General features: G+C 35.6%; 1 protein-coding gene across 1 annotated transcript in view; it reads right to left on the reverse strand.

Moving 5' to 3' along the window:
* LOC124711711 (kelch domain-containing protein 4) overlaps nucleotides 1-13,548 on the reverse strand; it is a 43,225-nt gene that overhangs the window by 17,386 nt on the left and 12,291 nt on the right. The window contains exons 4-5 of the mRNA XM_047241925.1: nucleotides 9,733-9,899; nucleotides 9,474-9,623 (exon numbers count right to left, since the gene is read on the reverse strand). Of these exons, the coding sequence (XP_047097881.1) occupies nucleotides 9,474-9,623; nucleotides 9,733-9,899 (317 nt within the window). The remainder of the gene's footprint in view (nucleotides 1-9,473; nucleotides 9,624-9,732; nucleotides 9,900-13,548) is intronic.

Consider the following 13,548-nt stretch of genomic DNA (forward strand, 5'->3'; position numbering starts at 1 on the left):
ACAACAGAAAATATTTTAGAAAAAAATCATGCTCAACAACACTGCAAAAAAAGGCACCAACATTCCAGTTTATTTGAAAATGTTTCAAAAAATGTGTGGTTCATAGTAGTATCTAATCAGCTCTAACTACGATACAACTTTGGTTTTTCATTTTTTACAATTCCAAATGAAGCAAAAGTGAAGGCTCTGACAATACATCTATTGGTGAGAAGCTCTGCTCATTTTATAGTAGACGAAAACAAAACAAATAATCATGCCAACAGTCGATCCCCGCCCCAATCTCTCCACAAGACAGGAAAATAAAGGACCACATGCACTTTTCAAAAGTAAATACCTTCTAGTGCCAAAACAATCCCATTTATTTAATCTTCTCTCTCTCTTTTTTCTTTAAGAAGGAAATCTGCTGCTGTAAGCTGTTCGTACCAGGAGTGGTACACAGTAAGGTATATACACACAAAGAATGTATGTTGTTTATGAGAATTACAGATGTTTAGTACAGATATTATAATTTTATAGAGGGAAACATTCCACATGGGAAAAATATATCTAAAAACAAAGATGATGTAACTTACCAAACGAAAGCGTTGGTATGTTGATAGACATACAAACAAACACAAACACACACACAAAATTCAAGCTTTCGCAACCCACAGTTGCTTCATCAGGAAAGAGGGAAAAAGAGGGACAGACAAAAGGATGTGGGTTTTAAGGGAGAGGGTAAGGAGTCATTCCAATCCCAGGAGCGGAAAGACTTACCTTAGGGGGAAAAAAGGACAGGTAAATCTTTCCGCTCCTGGGATTGGAATGACTCCTTACCCTCTCCCTTAAAACCCACATCCTTTTGTCTGTCCCTCTTTCCTGATGAAGCAACCATGGGTTGCAAAAGCTCGAATTTTGTGTGTGTGTTTGTGTTTGTTTGTGTGTCTATCAACATACCAACACTTTCGTTTAGTAAGTTACATCATCTTTGTTTTTGGATATTATAATTTGTTTTGTTGGTGTATGGAGAGACTTCTTGTGGTAGTGACGAGAACCAAAACTTGGTCGGCTACAGAGGTAGCAGTGTATGTTGGTCAGTAAAGAAACCAGCCCCTGTGAGAAATGAAGCTGGACCAGAATATTATACAAGGTGTATCATAATTAATGGCATAAACACATACAGTTGGAATCACACGATACTAGAAGCAAAAAACTCTCGGTAAACACTGGGTCGAAAATGCATACCTTAAGAGCTACGAGTAATTTTTCCATCTTTGATACTGTGAAACAAATCACTTTTACTGAAAGCTCTTGGCTTTCCATATTTTGGGAAATGGTAATGTGGACCAAAACAAGAAAAAAATGTCCAGTAAACATGTGCTTTAAAATGCACGTGCTCAACTTCGCTACTTGGAAACACAACTCTTCTAATGAACACTTGCTCATAACTTTTAAGGTATGCATTTTAGAGCAAATGTTTACTGGACATTTTTTCTTGTTTTGCTCCACAATGTGGAAAGCAAAGAGCTAGCAGCAGAAGAGATTTGCTTCACAGTATCGAAGATGAAAAATTGCACGTAGCTCTTAAGGTATGCACTTTTGACCTTAGGTTTACGGAGACTTTTTTGCTTCTAGTATTGTGTACTTTCAACTGTATGCATTTACGCTATTAATTATGATACACCCTGTATAAATCATGAATTGGCTTGACCAAAGGTAACACTTCATTTGTATAATGTTACAATAAAATGTATTGTTGTAATGGGGTCAAAGCATTTTTCAATTTGACCAATTTAAAAATTAGTGGTTATTTATTGTCTGATGTCTGGAGAAGACCTGGACCAAGCAAGACTCACACTTCTGTAACACTTTTGCAGTAATATATGGCAAACTAAACCGCTTTGTCTATTCTGAGGTTCAGTGGGTAACATTTGAACTGAATAGTTTGTACTTCAATTTTGGGATGAGATTAGAGTAGACAGATTGCGCCTGAAGTAGAACAGTTAAATTTTGTTTGGTGGTTTAAAAGTGGCACCTCTGATTAGAAATCATTTATGCTAATAATTCCCCTGTACGACAGCTATGAGGCAATAGGTTTACGAGGGAATACAATTGTTAGGTCGCTCAGAATGACACTCTGTAGAAAAGCTGAATTTTTAATAATAGATAGCAAATGTGGGCATTTCATTATTGACTTCTTCAGGAATATGGGCTGTGAGATGACAGTTATATTTTAGATCATTCTCATAGTTTGATCTAAAATATAAGAAAAATTGTATAACATTATTACCATTATGAGCCTGTATATGATAAAATATTAAAAAACAAAATTAAATTTGCCCACTATAACCTGGTTTAGTTGAAAAGGAAACAAATGTGTGGAAAGAGAAACTTTAATATCCAAGTAAGTGTTTTTATACACAAAAAATGTTTATTAATGAAACGCAAGATAACGATTCATAAAAATTTAGTTGCTGGTAAACAACATCATGAAATATTTCAGGTTCTTACAGCAAAATTAGTTTCATTCAAATATCTGTGACAACTTCTACAAAAAGATTAGCCAGATACATTTTTCTTGTTAGGCTGAGTGGATTTAGTTTTAAAATTTTGTTACGTACAGGAGGGTAGTGTCAGATGACGATTGCTGGTGTGATATTTTAATGACAAGAGTGCAGCGATTTGAAATATTGTTACCAATTGATCCAATATTATCACTGGCTTGTGTAATATGCATATAATTACATGGTACATGTACATCGACAATTTAAAAAAAACTTAGATAGCAGTCTTAAATAATAATAATAACCAGCAATTAGTTCCCCTGACTAGTGTTATAACATATTCGTGAAATATTACAATGGCAGTGATACATTTCTACGTCGTGCAATTACTTGCTGACTAAATTCACAAAGCTTAGCTCCCACGACACATTGGATTAACTTTGCACACTAAAAATAAAAATAAGAAATAGAGGGCCCAACAACATCAAAATAGTGAAAATAAATCAACTGTTTATTTGCAGTTTTTTCAACAGTTCTCCAAGCTGTAAGATTTCATAGCCCTGGAAATTCCATTGTTACTGTAGTTTGTCACCATTCCATGTTACCGGGCTATAAACTCAAGTATACGAGAATTCCTAACAGGAAAGAAAATGCTTCTAACTACTGTCAATGCAATATAATGTCAATAGACTTTCGTAATAATGAGGCATCAAGTTTCAAACTGAATGCACTATGGTCATTATTGGCTTAAATAATGACACTATGAGAAAGTCAGCAAAGTATTACTTTGCACTGAAGTAACTAAAAAAGAACCAAAGCCCAAAAATTCAATGGTTATCTACGAAATGTATGTTCAAAATACGGATGTGGAAATCAAAAACCTGTCTTTGCTTTTGTGCAAATTAAGAATTTACAGCTGCATGCTAAAGACTGACATGGGCCTTACTCTCTGTCACACTCAGAATCATGCAATGAGAAACAAACATGGAGCCCAAGAACCTATGGACAGTAAAAAATATTCCTCCAGTTCGGTGAATGCCCCAAAGGTAAATCTGACTGAGAAACAAACATTACAACAATTTATTGCCCTTCTTCATTTTTCCTTACGTGACTCTGCAAATGATTGTTTCTGAAGCATGATGTTAAGAGTGATTTGTAACAATATGATTCTGCACTTTTCAACTCCCCACAGAGTCTCTGAATTTTTCTGGGAAAATTCGTTTCTCTGAGAATTCTCAGTTTTCCAGACAAGTTGCTACCTTGCATAGTAAGGAAACGGACAAGGGTGTTGAACACGGCATAAAACAAGTATACATGAAATACATTGAATGAGGCACCCCAAAGGAAATATTCGAATGGGACAGAAATCAGTAGATGTGAGATGTGCATGTGCAGACAAATGATTGTCATTTCAGAAAAATTGGATGTTTTATTCAAGACAAAGAGCTTCACAAATTGAGCAAGTTAACATGTTGATCCACTTCTTGTCCTAGTGCAAGCAGTTATTCAGCTTGGCAGAGTTGTTGGCTGTTCTCCTGAGGGTTACTGTGCCAAATTCTGTTCAATTGGTGTGTTAGATCTTGAAAATCCTGAGCTGGTTGGAAGGCCCTGCCATTAAAGCTCCGAATCTGCACGATTGTGGAGAGACCCAGTGACCTTGCTGGCCAAGGTAGGGTTTGGCAAGCACGAAGACAAGCAATAGCAACTATTAATGTGTGCACACAGGCATTATCTTACTGAAATGTAAGCCCAGGAGGCTGGCTTTGAAGGGCAACAAAATGAGGTGTAGAATATTGTTGATGTGGTGCTGTGCTGTAAGGGTGTCATGTATGACAACCAAAGGAGTCCTGCTATGAAAAGAAATGGCACCCCAGACTGTCACTCCTGGTCGTCATGCCCATTTCGCTGGTCATTGGGGCTAAATTTGAAGTGGGACTCAACACTGAAGACAATTCTATTCAATCAATGAAGGCTGAAGACGAAGCTGGAGATGCCCTGGGCAGCTGTGGGATATCAACCCGACTATCACCCACAACACAGCTTGACAACCAGGAGTGATGGTCTCGGGTGCCACTTCTTTTCCTATCTGGATCCCTTCGGTTGTCATCCGAAACCCTTAACGTGCAGTGTTAATTCGACAACATTTTACACACCATTTGCTGCCCTTCATGGATAGCCATCCTCGGCTTCCATTTCAGTAAGATAATGCCCACCCGCACATGGCGAGAGTATCCAGTGCTTGTCCCTGTGCTTGCCAAACCCCACCTCGGCCAGGAAGGTCACTTGATCTCTCCCCAACTGATAATATTTGGAGCAGTAAGACAGGGTCCTTTAAAAAGCTCCAGATTTTGAAGATCTATGTGGCATCTGGACAGAATTTGGCATTATATCTCTGAGGAGGGCATCCAACAATTCTGTCAATCAGTGCCAAGCTGAACAACTGCTTGCATTAGGGCCAGAGGTGGACCAGTGCATTAATGACTTGCTCAATTTGTGAAGCTCTTTCTTTTGAATAAATCATCCAATTTTTCCGAAATTGTAATAATTTGTTTATCTGCACACATACACCACATCTCCTGATTTCCATCCCATTCGTATAATTTGTTTGTGGAGCATCATTTTTTATCTTCATGTGTATTTTTTTAAAATAAGAGAGCTATGCTAATATATTTCCACAGATCCTAAGTGAAATAGTCCTCATGGATGCGAGTGAATGGAAAACTGAAACATAGTTTCATTTAAGAGGTAATGGCATGCCAGTCTCCACACAGATGGCGTCAGCAGGTGGTGAATGAAGTGATTGCTGTCTCAAGAATCTACAGATACCAGTCATTGAATGCTGCCTCCTATTTTGACTAAACTAGAGGTGGGAAACTTCCTACAAGTCAGTCAGCGGGCCTCAGGATGGTGTAATATAATGCCAAAACTGGTTGTTCAATAAAATAATGATTTGAAAATTTAGACAGCTGATAGGTGTTTTGATTCAACATTCTGTAATAAAAAAACTTGTTGCAAACATGTAAATGTATACACACTAATAATTCTTATGCTATCTCAGCCACACATCATCAAAAAGAAAGCAATTTTGCACTACTTTTTTACACCAATTACATTACCGTACTGAAAATTGTTTCTTCTGTAATATTTACACAATGTTTAAATAAAATGTCCAATATCTTGATTCATTCAACTGTTCTTACTATTCACATTTCTTAATATAAACAGTATATTTAATGCATTTAACACTCTACATATACCAAATGGTCTATTAAGAAATTTGTTTATGATGTAGGAGCTGGCCACTTACAAATACTTTAAGCTCCTCTTAAAGTTCACTTCATTAGCAGTTAAAATTTATTATTGCTCTTGGCAAATTACTGAAATGAGTATATTTGAATAACCTTCCTGGACCAAGGTACGCGACTAAATTTTTATATAGATAATTCTTATTTCTATTATTGATTCCATGAACTTAGCTGTCATTTTCAAAAGATATATATTATTTATAATGACAGTTTATGAAAAGGACAGATTGCTGCTCACCCTATAGTGGAGATACTGAGTCGCAGGCAGGCACAACAAAAAGACTGCTAAACAAGTAAGCTTTTGGCCGTGTGTGTGCGTGTGTGTGTGTAATATGCCTTTTGACGGAAAGCTTGCTTGTTTAGCAGTCGTTTTGTTCCACCTGCCTGCGACTCAATATCATCACTATACAGTGAGTAGCAATCTATCCTTTTCATAACATTGTCATTATTCCATTCAAGGTTTTAAATTACTTATAACAAGCTTCTCCATGGAATAAACATACTGGGAAGCAGTAGTTAATATTGCCAGTAACTTGAACAGACCTCTGTAGGACACTCTTGAGTTCATACTATTAATAATTTGCATTACACATTTTTGGATTCAGAAAACTTTAGCTTAGCTTGGCTTGATGAGGTGCCCCAAAAATAATCTATATGACATTACAGAATGGAAGTAAGTAAAATATGAAAGCTTTTTTTAAAAATTTTTAATCACCAGTGCCTGACATTTGAATTGTAAATAAAGTTTTGGTTACACACTTTATCAGTTATGTAGTATGCTCCCCCAAAATTGTATTTATTACAAGTCACAATCCCAAGAATTTGCCACGGTCAGTTTCATATTTTAGACACACACTTGGGACAGCAGGAGGGACAGGACACTTCTTTCCAGATCTGAACTGCATACAGTGTGTCTTTTCAAAGGTTAGAGACCAAGTATTGACTACAAACATTTATTCATGTTTGTGGAAATTTCATTAGCCACCCTTTCTAAAATATGATTTGCTGTCTATTGTAAAGTTTGTGTATATAAAAGAAGGCATCTTGTAATGTTACTGATGAAAGGTCACTAACACACACAAAGAAAAAGTACGAGCCCTAAGAAGGAGTATTGTGTGACACCACATCAATTACTCCCCAGCTGGATGATGGCTGATAGCTCAATACAAGACTCTTTCCTATTGTAACCATATGTTTCCTGTCAGAGAAATAAGATCTGAACCATGTGATGGCATCTTTTGCTACACTATAATATTGTAATGTATTTAAAAGGACATTGTGATTTACACAGTCAAACCATCTTTAACAGATCACGCTATGCCAGTAACCTTTAATTTGTTGTTATATGAATTAAGTACATTTTCACTGCATACATAAACAGCCTTCTCAATATAGGAACCCTTTAGATATCCAAACTGTGACTTTAAATGTATTATTTGCAGTCATGTGGTTAAGAGGGCACCTGTATACTACCTTTTTCAAGGTGGATAAAAGTTGTACGGTATGTCTATTTCTCCTTTCTTATACAGAAGCTTAACTTTAGCTTATTTCAACCAGTCGAGAAATGTTTCAGTGATAAATGAGTGGTTACACAAATAACTTTGTGTGTTACTAAATTCATCATTACCACTAGTTTTTTTAAAGATATTATGGACATTACTTTTTCTGGTGTAATGAGAGTCATACTCATACCAGTAAAGTTACTATTTGTAATGGCCTGTCTGAGATTCCAGGGCAGTATCTACTGAACCCTATGTGATGACTATCTTCTCAGTAAGTCATGAAATGCTTGTTAAATAGTTTTGTGGCATTGCACACATCTGTTAGGACTGTATCACTTGCTCTTAAAGGTATTTGCTTCTCCTCATCTCTGGTTCTAACAATCTCCTCTACTGTATCCTGTGGTGTTAATTGATGTGACTACCTATTTCTCATAATGCATTTGATTTGAAGTGTGTATTACTACCTTCAAAATTTGCAGTACATGTTGTAATGAGTAATAGTATGAACACTGTCTCTGCCTGACATACACAGTTTCCTTGTGTCTTCAAGATTCCTTCATTTCTTGAGAAACTATGGTTTCTTCTGTAGACTTTGGTCTAACCTGAGTTACTTTTGGTGGAAAACAGTCTTCAAATAAGTTGTGAAATCAGCTATTTTTACCAAAATGTCATGGAAAATAGCATTTTTCCCTGCTCCTCGATACAAAAAAAATGGTAAGTCTGACTTGCCAGGGCTAATTGTTGCATATGACCTAGTTTAAAGTAACAGTTCATTTCCTGTGTTAAGAAATGAGACTAAGAGGTATTTTTGTGTCTGCCTGCAGCCAACCTTAGTGATTAAACAATATTGTGCGCAATGGTAAGGTGGCAGTCAAGGTTGAATGGTATGTTTTACTGCTGTTAGTGTGTATTTCTATAACATTATCAAAAATTTAAATATATTATGCAATTTATATTTCAATTAGATGAAACCTTTCAGCATTTGTTACTTGATTAAAAGCAAGACAAACTCTTATCCATCACAGAGTAAACTCAGCCCATAATACATATTAACTTACAAATATATTATATAATATAGCCATAATTATTTGAATATAGTTTTTAAAAGTTGTTGGAACAGTTTCTGCAGTCACATCAAAACTATGCAATTATTTAGTCAGTCATAATTTGTATTGCTAGACGCTTTTGGTCATGCAGCTGTTCACAGATGTTCAAAGTTGGCAGCTGTTGATGCTTTCCCTTTCCTGTGAAATCTTGTGTGAGAACAAATTCTGTCTATGTTCAGTGTATCTTAAACTCAGTGATGAACACATGTGCTTAAGTAATTCACAATTATGAAAATGCCAAAGCCTGCTGTGACCAGTGGCAGATACATACAGGGGGCGTGCGTCCCCCCCTTGTAGGGCCGCTGTCAGGAAGAATAGGCACAACGAATTCATTGTTTAATGAAGAGAATCACGACTGTAACCTTTTTATTTCATAAGATGGCATTGTCTTGTATATGTGTATAATCAGTTTAAATAAAACTTTCTTCAACTTTGCATGTGACTTTACTATTTTTTATTACAGTAAAAGTAAAGGTAGCTCAAGATATCTTTAGTTTCCCCTCCTTGAGGTTTCTCTGTATCCACTACTGGCTGTGACTGCTGACCATAGAGCATGAGAATTTGGAACTGAAGCATTTTATGCTTCTGATAAAGCAATGACTTTTTGTAAATATTGTGACAGCAGAATTTCATGGTAGTGTAAAAACAGTATTTCAACATGTGCAGAATGAAAAGCATAATGACAACATAAAGAAGCAGTCCAGTTTGCCAATAAAGTAGCAATTTTCAATTAACAGCAGTTCTGAAGTTATGAGAAAGAAGAAACGTGTGTGGATACATTACCCAGAGGACTGCGAAAAATTTTTTTAGGGCAAATATTCCACCCAAAAAATGGAATATAAAGATTTTTGGCAATGAGTGAAGGAATTCACTGAAGGCAAGCACTGTTTTGTTAACAGTAAAAATACAGTTTGACCTACACACTATCATTTTAATAAAGTAACAAACAGCTGTTTGAATGGATTCAGTATGCTACAATTATGCTGCTCAGTTTCTGTTCTTCCTAACCTAAAGTAGGTGCTGCGCTGCTGACATAATGCAAGTATGTTTCCTCTTCTAAATAAAGCTATTACTTACTGTCCATGGACAACAAGAACATGTCCGTATGGATCACTCCTTTATCAACATCTTTCTTGAGTCTTTCTTTATGATAACCTCCAAAGATCAATATTCTGTTGTCTGAGAGTGCAAGCATCTGACATCCTGATCGTGGAACAGGAGCAGTACCTGTATGAAGAAATAATGAGTTTAAACAATGTATTGAATCGGTTGATTAGTACTTTACATATTATCATCAGTGACATTGGTTATACTATTAGAAGCTGTACATTATTACCTGATGGTTCTAATTTTTTCCATGTGTAATCCTCCATATTAAAAGCATAAAGATCATTAAAATATTGGTAATCTCTTACATTGTCTCTGAAACCACCAAACACCATGAGTTTTTTCTTCACATTTACCATTCTATGTCCACTTCTAGCACTTGGTCCTCCAGGAGCACTAAAAGTACCAAATATTTATCGTGAGGTATCTGTACACTTGAAAACAAAATTGAAATAGTTATTGTACAAGCCTAAGCACTACTCATAGTATAAGTGATGGAAGATCAACGTTTAATATTCCATCACAGTGACAAGATCATTAGAGATGGAAGCCTGGATTTCAAAGAAACCACTCTGGAAATGGCACTAAATTACATAGGAAAACCATGGAAAATCTAAATCTGGATTGAAAGAAAATAAGAATTTGTCACGTGAAATGGGAAGATGGTAATTTGGATACAGAGTCTGAACAACAATAGTAAATGGATAGAGATGGTCATTGTCAAAATGAGGAATAACCAACATTTATTACTGGAGGATTAGGTAGAGTAGAGGCCTGTTTTGTAGGTAAGTGCAAATAAAAAAAAGAAATAGTTTCAAGGAAAAGCGTAACTAAAATGAAATTTCTTGCTGACACATGGAAACTAGTTATGGAATGACAGGATATAGGGAAAAATATGTGCATAACGAGTGATAATGTTCACAAAATTGTTATTCAATACATTTTTAGCTGAACTTCATGCAGCAGTTTTTTCCCCATTTGTTTGTTTTCAAGACAAGTGATGAAGCTTATATTAACAGACTCTGCCCACAGTATAAACTATAGTGAAGCTTTATAGCAACATCTATACATATCATAAAATTTTAACTGGTCAGTGCTTGTACATAGGAGATATTTAAGAAAACTTAATATGGGGGACTTTATAACAGCAACAGAAGCCAAAACAATTATTTTTAGAATTTTTGTTTGTCTGTCCGTAAGTTTGTATGTGTATAATGAAAAAACTACTCCACAAAATTGGATGCAGTTTTCACAGTTGTGTTGTTGGAGATCTAACTTAAAATCTGGTGCACATTTCATCTTGTTATGCCACCTAGAAGCCAACTTATCTATATGTAAACAGTATTTTCTTTAACTGGGTCAGTATGGAGAAACTGCGACCCACGGGAGATAAAGGGAAATTGTCTTAGGAAACTTAAGGTGCTTTTTTGTTAAAACAAATATTCAGATTTTTGGTCAAGCATGAGTTGTCCCTAAAAATGAGTGAAATTGGCAATTCTCTTTTTTATGTGGATCAACTCAGTTTTGTTTAAGGATCATTTCATAACACTGGAAGGAAAAAAATCGGGACAGCAGAAGTTTTATAAAGCTAAACTAAATAAACCAGGACAGAATTGATAGAATCTGTAAAAGTTGTATTTTGGAACGTTTTATCATAAAACAATTCATACTTCATACGTCTGTATGTGTGCTTACAAAAACATCAGTTCTTTACTCTTGCATATTTTTGACAGCTTTGCCTTCAGTCTTTTATGTCTCTTTTTCTCACTGATAATAAGCTTAAGGAATTTTCAAAATTCATGTATGTTCGAGATCCATGTGGAAGAAATTGTGGGCAAAAGCTCGTATACAATAAAAATGAGGTTTTGTTAGAATTATTTCAAAGACAGCCAACAAAAAGCAACACAGAATGTCCGCTAAGGTGATGAGGACCAGTGATGGACAAGTGATGGTTCAATTTATTTATTTTTTTTTTTTTTGTTACAATAGACATCATCATCATACAATTTTGCAATGAAACCAAATTCAAAATCTTAAAAGAAAGAGAAGGAGGGGGGGGGGGGGGGGGGGAAGAAAGTTCTATAATTACCAATGTGCATGCTTACATATGAGAGGCCATTTCTGTGCAATCCCTGGTAATATCAAAACAGTTCCTTAAACAAGTAACATTCAATTTCCATCCCCAATCTTGTCAAAGTGAGCTAATTCTATGTTTTTAACGGCCTTAACACTGATGCATTAACTTCTACAATTCTTAACCTTCCTCCGTCAGTTTGAAGCAACATTATAATCAGTGTACTGACATTCAGTTGAATTAGTTTTTTTTATATTCAGCTTGGTATACCTGAATAAATGACCCAAAATGTACACAGTGATTATGTTAAGATACGAAGGTTGGTGTTTAAAATGGAGAGAGATTAAAAATGATTAAAATAATATAAAGTAACATAAATTATATTGATTTCACTATGAACTGAATTAAGAGTCAAGCCAGCTTTGAATTAATGGTTCATAAAGTGGCTCATTAGTGTTACTTATGAAGTGTAATATTTTATAAATAACACATTTTGGTGTAGCTCAAATGCTGATGTAATGAAGAATTTCTAGATCAAGTACAATGGAAACTGAAATTAAGCGGTCAATATTTTTATTAAAGGATTATATACCAGCTGGAAGCAGCTACTGAAAAACTGAATATTAATTCTACAATTTGTCTCAATGACACGGACAAAAAAGTTTGAGTCATAAATCAAACACAGAGTACAATCTTTTGTGAAAGAACATTCTTTTTTTAATCAGTCATGTCCTAAGTTATGTGTATGAAATGTCTACAAGCTTCAGGGGATGCATAACAATGTTACACAAATCGTGTTTTATTAAAAGTGTATTCCAATAAATGCACCCAATATATCCCTGACACTGCTGTGTTTGCACAACATATAAGAGATTCATAATTTTGGAACCAGAGACTGCTGTACGCAGAAAATAGTCTTGTGTCCAGCTGTTACGACTATATTGAGCAGAAAATGATACTTGGAAGAAAACGTCAGAGAACAAAGACGCATGGAGGCACAGTGTTGTAGAGGCCTTGGCCCATCAAGGGCTATAGCATTGAAGAAGAAGAAACTGACAGTAACTGATAAGTAAGCAGAAGTACAGGTCTTAGAAAACTATTACCAACAAGTTAGATAAGGTAGTCTCTCCTCGTATGTGACATAAGCTGCATTTGAACCTTAAACCTCAGATACATATAAACTGCGTACACTTCAGTCTCTGTTGTGTCTAAGATTGTAACCGATATCTAAGTCACATGACAGAGGTTAATAATCTGAATTTCTGTCATTAAGCATTATCTCAAGTGGAACCGACATTTAGAGCTTTTCTCATTTATAGCTAAAATCAAGCACTGAATGACTTGATGTATTAGTACACTTACCATGCGCCTGGAATTGGCCCAGACAGTCCTAGTTCTTTAGTGCTGTCCAGGCTTGCAAAAACAACTGGGGACAGAGAATTTTTTGACTGGTGATGATTTATTTTAATTTTAGACCTATATGTTTACCCTCACATTTTTAAACACTCTCTTATGGTCGTGCCTCTCTCAGCTGACTTTGGAGCAACCAGTGACATCAATGGGAAAGTGTGGCCATCAGTTCTGCCACAACTTTTCACTTACTATTAGTCATTCGGCAACACATTAGGTACAATGTGTTTGTGCTGTTTTTGTGTGTGAAGTAACTTGTTTACACTTTCTGATCATTTTCTCTCTACTTGTTTTGTCTTATCATGTGACTATGGGTAAAACAAAGGGTGTGTTTAATTTTAACTTGCAAGTGGAATACAAATTTTTGAAATTATGTATTGACAGCAACAATGAGTATTGCAGACTACGTACTGGAGAATTTTCTGTTGCATATGAAGACCATGTGAAAACAGCTAAACATAGTAGTGCTATTGATGCTACTACTACACCAAACATATGACATTTTTTTAAACTCAAGGCTGCGAATTGTGGTCTGGAGTGATCTGCTCACAAGGTTACATC

Source organism: Schistocerca piceifrons, chromosome 1 (assembly GCF_021461385.2).
Source record: "Schistocerca piceifrons isolate TAMUIC-IGC-003096 chromosome 1, iqSchPice1.1, whole genome shotgun sequence".
NCBI lineage: Eukaryota > Metazoa > Arthropoda > Insecta > Orthoptera > Acrididae > Schistocerca > Schistocerca piceifrons.